The sequence below is a fragment of the Naegleria lovaniensis genome (genome assembly GCF_003324165.1).
Source record: "Naegleria lovaniensis strain ATCC 30569 chromosome Unknown tig027, whole genome shotgun sequence".
Lineage (NCBI taxonomy): Eukaryota > Heterolobosea > Eutetramitea > Acrasida > Naegleriidae > Naegleria > Naegleria lovaniensis.
The window spans coordinates 1-12228 of NW_025407849.1; the positions used below are offsets into that span (position 1 = coordinate 1).

The 12228-nt window shown below is 36.0% G+C and overlaps 8 protein-coding genes across 8 annotated transcripts; 7 read left to right on the forward strand and 1 right to left on the reverse strand.

Annotated features, from left to right (window-relative positions):
* C9374_006238 (uncharacterized protein) lies at positions 1–732 on the forward strand (the record flags this gene model as incomplete). Its single annotated transcript, XM_044696076.1, has 2 exons — positions 1–298; positions 406–732. Coding segments are annotated over 2 exons (625 nt in total), but the record flags the coding sequence as incomplete, so codon positions are not given.
* A 184-nt stretch (positions 733–916) lies between these two features.
* Positions 917–1534, forward strand: C9374_006239 (uncharacterized protein; the record flags this gene model as incomplete). Its single annotated transcript, XM_044696077.1, has 1 exon — positions 917–1534. The coding sequence occupies one exon, from the start codon at positions 917–919 to the stop codon at positions 1532–1534; it is 618 nt and encodes a 205-aa protein (XP_044546930.1).
* Positions 1535–1693: 159 nt separating this feature from the next.
* On the forward strand, positions 1694–4087 carry C9374_006240 (uncharacterized protein; the record flags this gene model as incomplete). Its single annotated transcript, XM_044696079.1, has 1 exon — positions 1694–4087. The coding sequence occupies one exon, from the start codon at positions 1694–1696 to the stop codon at positions 4085–4087; it is 2394 nt and encodes a 797-aa protein (XP_044546931.1).
* Positions 4088–4287: 200 nt separating this feature from the next.
* Positions 4288–5619, forward strand: C9374_006241 (uncharacterized protein; the record flags this gene model as incomplete). Its single annotated transcript, XM_044696080.1, has 1 exon — positions 4288–5619. One exon carries the CDS (start codon positions 4288–4290, stop codon positions 5617–5619), a length of 1332 nt encoding a protein of 443 aa, XP_044546932.1.
* A 1451-nt stretch (positions 5620–7070) lies between these two features.
* Positions 7071–8723, forward strand: C9374_006242 (uncharacterized protein; the record flags this gene model as incomplete). The annotated part of the gene is made up of 1 exon (XM_044696081.1): positions 7071–8723. One exon carries the CDS (start codon positions 7071–7073, stop codon positions 8721–8723), a length of 1653 nt encoding a protein of 550 aa, XP_044546933.1.
* A 315-nt stretch (positions 8724–9038) lies between these two features.
* C9374_006243 (uncharacterized protein) lies at positions 9039–9704 on the forward strand (the record flags this gene model as incomplete). The annotated part of the gene is made up of 1 exon (XM_044696082.1): positions 9039–9704. One exon carries the CDS (start codon positions 9039–9041, stop codon positions 9702–9704), a length of 666 nt encoding a protein of 221 aa, XP_044546934.1.
* Positions 9705–9897: 193 nt separating this feature from the next.
* C9374_006244 (uncharacterized protein) lies at positions 9898–11133 on the reverse strand (the record flags this gene model as incomplete). Its single annotated transcript, XM_044696083.1, has 1 exon — positions 9898–11133. One exon carries the CDS (start codon positions 11131–11133, stop codon positions 9898–9900), a length of 1236 nt encoding a protein of 411 aa, XP_044546935.1.
* Positions 11134–11446: 313 nt separating this feature from the next.
* C9374_006245 (uncharacterized protein) lies at positions 11447–12094 on the forward strand (the record flags this gene model as incomplete). The annotated part of the gene is made up of 1 exon (XM_044696084.1): positions 11447–12094. One exon carries the CDS (start codon positions 11447–11449, stop codon positions 12092–12094), a length of 648 nt encoding a protein of 215 aa, XP_044546936.1.
* Positions 12095–12228: the final 134 nt, after the last annotated feature.

Genomic DNA, 12228 nt, shown 5'->3' on the forward strand with positions numbered 1-12228 from the left:
TGGTAATCAGAATTTTGTTCAATTCACTCTTCAACGATTGTTCTATGTTTATGCCGTGATGAAATTTGAAAAACTTGAAAATGTTTTTCATTTGGAAAATGATAATCTCATTTACGTCAAGTTAGAACAAGTATTGAAAGCCTTACAGGAATGCAGCGTAAAATTTGGGGTGCCCTTTGCTGAACCTCATCAAGCAGTGGTTTCGTTCATGTTTGTTCAGAATCAAGAGGCCATGTTGGATCTCATTGATTACATTTTACAAGTGTTCGCAATGGGTTCTGAAAAAGCCTCTGAAGAGGTGGGTGCGCTTGGCTCAATGACATGACCATTGTGTATGCCTATGTTGCCAAAAAACACCACTCGAGTCGAGAAGTTGTGGAGCTACCTTCAATATTCTTTGAAAAGGGACAAAATTGCATCTACGATCGAGCAGGAATGTTGTTTGATGCCTGTGTGCTGGGTCAATGGTTTGCAGGAACGCATGTTCATCCAGACATTCCATTTTATCAGAATTCAAGATTAATAGATCCAAGAAACCATCGATTAGAGTGGCGAAAATCAAGGGATGCATCACTTCGATTCAAAGAGTTGTTTTTGGTTCCATCAGCCAATAAGGGATCACTTTCTGCACCTCAAGTTGTGAATTTACATATTCACTCGAAACGACTTGAAAAGTATATCTCTCCATCAGTCACGAAGATAGATGATTGGGAAGAATTAGCAAGGTGGTAAATCCATTAAATATTTGAATAGAATAATCCATCAAACAGGAGATGCTTACTCAAAACACGTTACATCAAAGAAATGTTGTTTCTTTAAACTTCAAAAATCAAATGGTGCAATCTTTGAACACCATAAAAGTTTCTCGAAATTTCAGTACCTTGTTAGGAAGTGTCAAATTAAAAAACTCAAAAAAATGATTGGAATGCGATTCATCTACATGTTTCTTCCAGCTTCTCTCAAAAAGTACTCATCATCCATGATGAGGACGCACACCCATCCTCAACTTTTCCTAAACAACAGCACCAACATCATGCGATGTTTTTCCTCCTCTCAACTCTCTCTTCAATATTCCTTCATCAAGAAGGACGAAATACAACAATTACTCAACGACCAAATTCCCGATCAAGACTTTGTCCTCATTGATGTTCGAGAGAATCAAGAATTTACATCGGTCGATCTTCCAGCCATTCATAACAGTGCTCATAACATTCCGATCAATGATTTGGGTCCAGCTCTATTGACCATGGATGCCAAACAATTCAAACATGTGTATGGATTTGATAAGCCAATGGCGGATGCTCATTCTGATTTGGCCACGAGTGGATATGGAGGAACGAGTGATGTAACTTCAATTTCTCAAAAACGTTCCGTACTCGATTCGTCATCATCTTCTGCTGCAAATAAGAAGAAGATTATTGTGTATTGTAAATTGGGAGGAAGAGCCGAGAAGGCTGCACAATTATTGGATGACTTGGGATTTAAAAATGTGTTTTGTTATAAGGGAAGTGCCAATGAATGGTGGTCCAAGTAAATTTTTAAAATTTGACTTCTTTGTGGATTCAATCAAATAGGCAGTGAAGGTGTCAAATATATTGGTTGTAATATTACATCTAAATTATTTAATAAATTATATGAATTCAAAAAACAACAGTTCGGATTCATTATTGACGAAAATGGAACTTCAAAAAAAATGAACTTGAAAGACCGAATTGCTAATTTTTTAAAAGCAACAACAACAAGTCATTCCGATGAGGATACGAGCAAGCAGCATCATGATGAAAAAACAAATCGTATTGAAAACAATGAAAATAACCATGAAGGAAAGAAACGTAAAAAAGCTCAACAAGAGGAATCATCCGAACCATCATCATCCAATTTGAATACAGAAGATTCCAAGAATTTAGAAAATTCAAAGAAACGGAAAATACAAACCAATAATGATTCATCAACCAAAGGTGAAAATTCTTCATCTTCCTCTACCGTACTCCAACATGCTCCTCCACTCACTCCGCTACAAAAGAAACTTTCAAGAATTGAAAAACAACGTTCACTCTTTGGAAGCGACACCAAAGCTGTTCTCACCTTCAAATTGAAAGAATTGAAAAAACGATTTCTAACGGTGAATGATATTCAAAATCTCATGTTGTGGTCTCTTATGGGACATTCATGCACAACGCTTCAAAAAAAGGACCAACACGATCATCATGAAACATACGATGCTTTATTATTCACTCCCAGATGGTTACATATTATGAATATGGGTCTCATTGATAAGGTCATCATTTTGCATTTTGATTCTTTGAGTAAGGAAGTTTTTGAAAAATACAAATCTCATCTACCAAATATTGGGAAAATTATGGACAAGTATGTGATACCAGACGGAATACCTTCAAAAAGACAACCCTACTTACAAATCAATCCTCCTTGGTCAGCTGAACAAGGAAATTTATCCATGATCACCGAGAAGCGAACGGCCAATTATTGGCGTAAAACATTTCTACACAGATTATTTAAGCGAAGTATTTCCTTCTTTAAAGAAAAGAATACCAAAAAAACTGTCAGTACGAGCAGTACCAGTCATCAAGAAAATACTCGAAAATCGTACAGTTTCAGTACCATGAGCGGTACACTAAATGTGATTGAACGAGTGTCATCTCAATCGACAACAACAGTTTCATCATCCTCAAGTCATCATTTACCGACAACTGAAGTTACTTCTGTATTCGCAGAAAAAGAAATTTCAACCAAATTGCAAGATCCTTCTGAAAATGACCAACAAGCTGAAACCAATTCAGAAGTGGCAGATAATGAAATGGAAAATGTTGAACACGACGAAAACAAAACAAAATTGGAAGATTTATTATTATCCAGTGACGAGCTTTCCGAGAATAATTATCCAATTTTTACAAGCGAAGAGGAATTGACTAGTTCTGGTTATATTGCAACCTTCAACTGGAAGAGTGCTGTAAAGAAGCATCAAATTCTTGCGCTCGACTGTGAAATGTGTCTCACCAAAAATGGAGACGAGCTTACTCGAGTTACCTTTGTAGACGAAAATGGTCAAGTAGTTTATGACAAACTAGTGAAGCCAAAAGACCCAATAATTGACTACAGAACCATGTTCAGCGGAATTACCAAAGAAATGTTAGAAAATGTACAAACAACTCTCGCAGATGTTCAGAAAGAAATTATGGAATTTATTTCACATGATACAATTTTACTCGGCCATTCTCTTGAAAATGACTTGATTTGTTTGAAAATTTGTCACAAGCGAGTGATTGACACTTCAGTAATATTTCTCAGCTCGTCAAATTTTGGAACCAAATACAAGCAATCACTGAAACAACTTGCTATGAAATATCTCTCACGAGAAATTCAACATAACAATGCCGAGAAAATTGGTCACGACAGTATTGAAGACGCCTTAGCAGCTTTAGATTTAGTCAAATTTGTTCTTAAACACGGTATTGAACATGTTCACAAAAGAGAGAAGCGAACCAAAGATTTTTACGCACAGGAAAATGTGTTTGAGTTTTTGAGTAACGGTGAGAAGCGATCAGTCATGCTCGATCGAGCCAATAATTTGAATGGAATTCTTTCTGGCTCTCTTTCTGATGCCATTCCTTGCACCACCGACGAGGAAGTATGTCAAAAATCAAAAAAGTTTGTTTCCAACTCGGAATATGACTTGGTATTTAGCCATTTCGCAGAACTTGGTTATTTTTATGAAAAGAATGAATACGATCCGATTGGATCTCCTGGAAGTGGTCACGAAGCAAAAAATGTCAACAAATTATTTCAGCTCATTCAAGAAACAGGAAATGAACAAGACACAACAACCATTCAAAAATTTGAAAATGAACTATTGAGAATATTAGGAAACTTTGATCGATATTATTCCGAACTATATGAGGAAGCTTCCGAAAATTCACTATTCATTGTCACGACTGGACATGGTAACATTTCGCAAATAGAGAGAGCATTTAAAAAGCAAAAAGATTGGAAGGCATTGAAAGAAAATTCAAAAGAATTGTTGTATCTCATTCAAAATTGTTGTGGTATTGGTTTTATTGATATTAAATAGCTTTGGTGGTAGGAGAATCCAAAAACCTTCTATTCGTAATCAGCCGCGTCAACTGTCAAAAAAGTCGTTAACAAACAAAAAAAATTTGAAACACCTGTGGCCTACTTTTGCTTCTTCACAAAATACAGACCTCTCCAAAAACCGATTATTCATCAACAATAACAACAACCAATTTCCCAACATAACCACTTGTCTTGAAAATGTCTGAATCCGATTTTCATCATTCCACCATGTTCGAAGAGAACAACCACCACTCATGGACAACACCTCCGAATCAAATGATGGACGAACGACATCATCACGACCTTGACACTGTCACTACTACCACACTCGACGATGAATATCGAGATTCTTTTGCCTCTCTCGACGATCATCCTCACTATCTTCATGAAGAGGAAAATGAAATTCAAAATCCAAAAAACTCTTTTCATGATGATGAGCATGATGATGATGACATCAACGATGAAAAGAATGAATTACATTATGGAATGACAAGTATGGGAAATTTTGTAAAATCAAATATCCCAACGACAGAATTGGTTCAAAATAACAACATGTCCACACTTTCATCATTGCATCATGAATCCAATTTGGTTTCACCCACTCTTTCAAAATTCCGAAAAGGTTTTGACGATTCCTCTGGACAAGACACTCCCACAGATTTATCCGAAGTCATGTTACAAGACGTTGACTTGGGAATTCCAAGTGTGAAAATCATGTCACATTCCCATCCATTGAATGAATTGAAAATGTTAGATGACGATGGTCCTTCGAATCAAGATTCATTACAACAACAACAACATGATTCTTCTTCTGATAAACACAAATCGGTTTGGAGCGATTTGGCATTACAATTTCTAGGACGACAAGTCACAGATACGTTTTTAACCTTTGAAGATTCTCAACAAATTTCTGTGGAAATGATGCAAGTGTTAAAAGAAAATTCATTTCTCGTTCAAACGAGAATTTGGTTATGGAGATTGAGTGGAGGATTGTTATTTTCATTGTTTTATGGTTTTAGTGCTTGTTTGATTTTTGTGATTTATGGATTTTGTTTTTCGCTGCCATGTGTCATACAATTATTTCGAATTGCAAAATTTATGTCATTTCCATTTACGAAATTGGAAACTTTTGAATATGTGTTATCGAGATTGAATGAGAGTAATAGTGAGTTATTGGCGAGTGCTAGTACGAGTACTGTGAGTCAGGCCATGATGCAACATTTGAGTTCCAAACATCGACTGTCATCTGTCAGTTCGCCCATTCCTCAATCGACGTTGGAAAAATCAAATAGTGTTAAAAGTATTAAGGAACATCGAGAATTAATGTTCAACTCTCGAGAAAAGCACGGTACCATGTTATGGATTGCAAATATTGTGTGGCTCTTACTTTTTGGATGGCTCTTGGCATTACTACATTTAATTTTCGGTGGAATTTTAATATTAAGCGTTGTGGGCTCAGAATTTGGTAGAAGACATTTGGCACTTGTGACCTTATCCTTAATGCCCTTTGGTTTGTCCATTAAAAAGTAATGAATGGTTCTTCATGAAACAATCAGTATTCTCTTTTTTAGTCATGATAACAATCATTGCTGTATATAACAGTGGCGCGCGCCGAAGGATAGATTGTCGTTGGACCATTGAATCAACCATGATCACATGAGCTTTGTAATGGACACACTTGCAGAGGGTACTTTTAATGTAAGTACAAAATAATGCATCCAAAAAAACGGTGTGGAAGAGTCTCTATCAAACAAGAATGCAGTAAGGATTGATGAAGACAGTCGCGAGTCGTATCGTATGGTGATGCTGCTTCTCAGATACTTTGTGCACTCGATGATTTATTTACAATTCGTTCATCTTGTAGCAAACGATAAAGTTTTCAAGGCCTCCTTTGTGCTTACGAATAAGTGCCAAACATTGATCGTAGCAAACTCGAAATGTATTTTGATCAATTACAACCTCTACACTGCAACCCATGTGAAATAACAAATCAAATACTTTCTCTTCCATTTCTGGAGTAAAAACTGCAAGGCATTGGATTATGAAATCCTCTGTGTGCGTAATATCATTACGGTCCAGTTTGCGCAGAACGGTGAGCAGACGATAGATCTTGTAAAATACTAGCCAAATTCATTCTCAGAGAGATTATGTTTCTCCATAAACTCTCTCTCCTTGCTTCAAACCTTCAGTTAGCTTGGAAAAAAGAGTTTGAGAAAGAATTTTAGTTGTGACCACACTTGCAGAGGTTGTTACAGAAAAACACTTTAAATACTCGTCATGTTCCTCATTTGCGCTCGTTGTTACTCCACTTCATCATTCACAATTGTTGACCTCTTTATATAGAAGGATTTCATTAAAAACTTTTGGGAACCATATTAATATCCACTAATAGAATGCTTTCAAATTGTGCAACATGGGCTGGATGGAATAATATTCGACCTCTGCGTTCAAGGAACAGCTGCAACCTTAATCATATTTATCAATCACCTCAGCTATCTTTGAGAGAATAGCCGAATCCACAAAATGTGCCCATTCAATTAAACAAAATATGTTTGTATGCCATTATGTGTAATCCCAAAGTTATGCCAAAAGGGTTAACCGAAGTAGGAAAAAGATATAAACCCGATCTACAAGTTCCTTGCTTTTCTGCAAGACATTCGTAAATTCTGTACCTCATGGAAACTCAAAAACTGAAGAATATAAACAAGGACATGATGAGAAAGGCTTAGTCGATGATGGAAGAATGGGAATTGCAAGTACTCGCTCAGCGCTTGGTAGAGGTCCAGTGTTGTTTTTCATTTTTTTTTTGAGCTCAGTTTTCTAAGAAGCCTTGCATTAGGGAGTCTCTAAAGCTTCAAAACATCTTGTTAGCCAAAGGATCAGTTGATGTTTTGGAATTTGGAGCACATGTCTTCTTCCAACAACCTCTGATTGGGTTTTCTTGGTCATCTTTCGTTCAACCAAAAAACTCAAGAAAAAAAATGCACAAATTCAATAACAAGAAATTTTCAAGTTTCGGAATGAGGATGTTTTGTGATTTGCAGCATCATCATCAAAATTATTTGATAAATTTGCAAACAAGAACAACCACAGTATTCCATCCACAACATCATTTACACAATTATTTATCAACATGTTTCAATCATTCAAGAAACTTTTCCCTCTCGCTCCACTCATTCCGAAAGAAGAGTTTAACTGAACGCAATGAAACCACAGTCATTAAAATCAAATATGATCCTAGGAAAGAACCAACTCCCAAAAAGCATCAAATTGAACATAAATTTCATCAAGAACATTCCGAACAAACACAACATTCCATTCAACAATTCAATCAAATCATTTCTCAAGTCGATGTAAACAAGACGACCAAACAACTCTTACAACAACTCATTGAGAAACGGTTTGCTCCATTCAAAAAGGCAAAAGAAGAACTCTCCGAAGAAGAACACTTCTTCTTTTCCAATTTGATGGACTCGGAATATATGAAGAAGGCTCAATCCTTGTTAGAGAGACTTGGTATTGAACAAACACCTTTGGATCAATTTGTAAAGGCAATGACTCATATTAGTTTTATTCCTCCATCCATCTATTCATCTACCTCATCCTTCGAGTCTACAAATTCTCAAAATATTAATAATTCTCAGAGCAGTAGCAGTAGTACTCTTCAGGATCCATCAAGTGTTCTTTCTCAATGTAATGACGAATATCAACCGATGGGTGGGCAACTCTTCACGACCTTGTGCAACAAATTCATGTATCTCTTTTTAAAGTACAGAGAACAACGACAGAATACCTCGGAGAAGAATTTGAGATGGTTTTTAGAGGATGCTTTGAATATTGAGAAGAGAGGTTCCGAGTTTGAAATTCAATTTAATTATTTCAATCGATTGAGGAATGATATTTTGCAACATATTGCTAAAGAGATTGGATTGAGTGAATTTGTATTGTTTGACACTTCAAGATTATTGGCCGAAGCTCCAATGAATATGTTGAAAAACTCTACGACGACAACTGTGAATGAAGAGGGTTCTGTTTCTGCTTCTATCCCAAACTCTGAAACAACAACAGCTCAAAACAATGACTCGAGTAGTACCACTAATTCAAGCGCTAATATGGAGCCATTGATGAAACAAGAACCATTTATTCCCATTGAAAAGCAATTGGAAACGATTGCAAATGCCAACGCTGTGAGGGCTGTGCTGTATCTTGTCGAGTCACAGTACGATTTTAATAAGGTCTCTCAACTCTTTGAAAATATCATGATTCCTAAAATTGCTCAATATATTCAAGCAGAAACCACAGTATTGAGAGAGGATGTTCATTATCCTCAGTTATTACATCACTTGTTACAGCAACAACCTGAAATGAAAGACAAATTCTACATTGAATATCGATTTTTAACACAATATTTTGATGAAGATGGTAAAAAGAAGGTCAAAGTTGGACTTTTCATCAACGATAAGGAATGGGAGCAAGAATTGGCTCCAAACTTTACAGAGGCCAAGTTTCTCCTTGCAAAAACATTTTATGAAAATTTACGAAAGAATCCAGTGCTCATGAGAAAGGTACAAGAGCAATTGGCCAATGTGGATTATATTTATTCATTGCACAAGTTGACAGGTGAGAGAAAGTAGTAAAATTTTCCTAAACAATTCAATTGAAAATGTTTGTAGATTTCAAAGCTTGTTGGTGTCAATTGTACTTAATTGAAGAATTTCCAAATGCATTCCAAATTCACAAATTAAAAAAAATAGTAATCACAAAAGTGTCAAGCCGCTGTTGCATCATTCATCACTTTCATTATTTTTATTTCATTATCAAATAATAATTATTCGTTGATCTTCAAAATTACTTTCGGAACACATTTCGTTCTAAACAAGGAAACTGAATCATCATACTTTTATCAACCAAAGTCTACTACTACGCTTCTCTCGGACCGCCCGATCATCATGTTCACCACTCGTTCCTTCTCACCCCAACAACAACGTGTTCTTTCATTATACCGACAAATTCTCAAACTCGGTCATTCCTGGGAAAAACTCTCCTACCATCACACCATCACTGCCTTCCATAAGAAAATCTATGAAGCACAATTCATTTCCAAAGAAAAAGATCATAACGATTTTACCAAGGATGAAGCAGAAGTGCTCCGAGAAAAGGAATACATTATCAGTGAAGCAAAGAAATTATTTAGAGAAAACAAAAACTTGACCAATCCTCAAGACATTCAAGATAAGATTAATGAAGCTGAAAAGAGACTTTTAATAACTCAACATTATGGAATTCCATTTGAAAGACCTGAACATGTCAATCTCTATGATCATTATTGGAAAGGAGCACTGGATGAAAATGCTGCTGAAGAATTGGCATCCAAGGAAGACGGAGAGGAACATATTTACTATGCCAATGTCGAGAATCCAAATGAAGTGCATGATTGGCATTCATTGAATCCAAAACTGCCCAAAATTGAACGAAAGAAACCTGCTCATTCGTCTGCCACGAATAGTGCTGCGACTTCTCAAAACTTTCAACGTGCCAGTGATTCACATGTCACATCGAAGGTAGCTGCAGGTGGAGACACTGAATTTAATCTTGAAGAGGAGAATTGGAAATAGTGTGTTCAAATCATGATGGAATGAATAACTCATTTTGACTTGGATCAATTCTTCTATTCTTCGCAATGCATCCATGATCGGATTTGCATTTCTCACTGCTGCTCTCTCTGTCAAATTGCCAAACTCATCTCCACGAAGAGAGTTCATTGTGACATTAATTGAGATGATTTTCATTATGGCCATAACACCATTATTATTCCTTTGCTTCTACTTTCATAGCATTGACCATGTATTCAACGTCTTGTATTCTGTGTTGTATGGCTTGTAATTGTCTAAATTCCTCTGGTACATTCTTTTCAATTCTACTAGCTGTCACAAATTTGGGTTGTTGGGTTGGCTTAAATTTTCGTGTTTCTACACATCGTTGATGTAAGTTATTAATGCTCATCACCACTTGTGAATACAATTGAGAAAATTTTCTATTGGCTAAATCTTGTTGAAAGTATGCTGATTCAAGACTATAGGTTTTTGCTTTTAGTTTTTCTAAGAGTTGTCTCTTTTGCTGCAATTCGACGTTGAGCTCGTAGAGTTTGTTTTGTGCTTGTTTTTGGAAGTTTTTCAAATCATTTGTTTCATGCTTGATGAGTTGCTTCTTGGTTTCAATTTGATGCTCCAAATCTGTTGAAGAGTTGTGCAAAATTTCATGTCTTTTCAAAATCTTATCCATATCATCCTCGAAGGTGTTGTTGTCATATCGAGCAACCATATTAAGGTAATTTTGGTAGAGATGAATTTTTTTGAGCTCACTCTCTTTCTTTTTCTTTTGTTTGGTGAGATGAATGATTGAGGCTTGAAGATCTTGAATTTGCTGCCGTTTTGATTCATTTTGTTTTTGTTCTTCCATTGCCTTTCGATAGTACTTGTCAATTTTTGATTCATTAATTTGATTGAATTGTTTCATTTCCTTGTGACCAGAATCGAGCTCATTTCTCTTTTTCGTCAGCTCCAGCTCTTTTTCCTTCCATTGTATGTCATTGGCTTCATATTCTTTTCGTTTTTGCTCGAGTAATTGCTGAATTTTCTGTAACTCTGCTTTTTTGTTTTCCAACGCCGTGTCCACTTCGGAGGGTGCTACATTCTTTTCTGATCCTCCTTGTTTCTTTACTGCTGGAAATTGAATTTGTGGTCCTCGTGTGATGAAGAATGAATCATCTCCATTCATCATGGTGTTGAGGGATGAATCTTGAATATTGGAGAGAGTTGAATTGGACATGATTTGAGAAGACTCTAATTTTTTCTTTTGCCTTGCACTATTCTTCTTTTTTGAGCCTTGATCATTTCGGGATGATTTTGCTTCATCTTCCTCTTGAGGTGGTTTCGTTTTAATCAATATTGCTTGATGATGAGATATCCGAGGAGATGGGACTGGATTTGAGGTGGGAATGAATTGAATCGGAGGCGTTTTTCTACTACTCATTTCCAATAACATGATGATGATGATACTAATGAAATGACAAACAAAATATTATCGCTAGAAGAAAGGTCTTTCAACGATCGTTGAACGTTATTTTTTTAAAACTGTAAGAATGAAGAATTTTGGCGCCAACCCAATTTCCATAGAACTGACAGTGTCAAGGGAGTGATTTAAATCTAATGTTGATTTCGTTAATCATGTAATGGACGGCTGTGTAATGTCATCAAACTTGACCTTGACGACCGCAAGCGTTGTTATTCAACTGTCCTTAAAAGCCTATTTCCTTTTTAATAGGCTTTTAAGGACAGTTGTAAGCTTTGCAAAAACAATGAGCAACAAGTGGTGTGTTTGGTTCATCCTTTTCCAATGTCTTCTTCTTCTCCTTAATCCTCAACAATCGTCCTTGATAACGGTCATCCATTCTCAAAGCCTCTCTTCTTCCATATTTGCTTCACCATGTCCCATCAATTATTACAATTCGTTACAAACCAATACAACAACCTCTTCCTCCTCATTATCATCCATACGATGCGTTCCAATCTCTTCTCATCCTCTTTACATGAAATCATGTGAGCTCTCCTTAGACTTTTCTGAAAACTCCATCATGGTGAAAGATCCTTGTCAAGCCTTAGATCCTCCTTCCGTACCATTATTACAGTGTTATGTGCATCGTTGTGTGCCATGTATTCCCAATTCCATGGAGGCTACTTCGGGTTTATATTGTAAAGCGAATCTATGGAATACGAATGATGATGAAAAGGATGACCTCATTGAATTTAAACAAATTTCGTATTACATGGGTTGGGAATATTTAGATCGGATCTTGTTGTTGTGGATAATCTTTTTGGGATTGCTGGTCTTGTATTTTGTCGTGTATATGGTTGTAAATTATAACAAGTATAGTCATCGAGAGTTTAAGAGACAATATGAATTGTATATCTATGATTTCATTGTGAAAAAGATTCATGAATATTGAGAGAGAGTGATCACATTGTGGACGCTTTCATGAATCTGATCGTTCTGAATCGTTCCACAATTTTTATTGTTATCATTATTGAATATTATTAAATTTGAAAATTAAAAATGGTTTTCACATCATCTTGTTGTTGA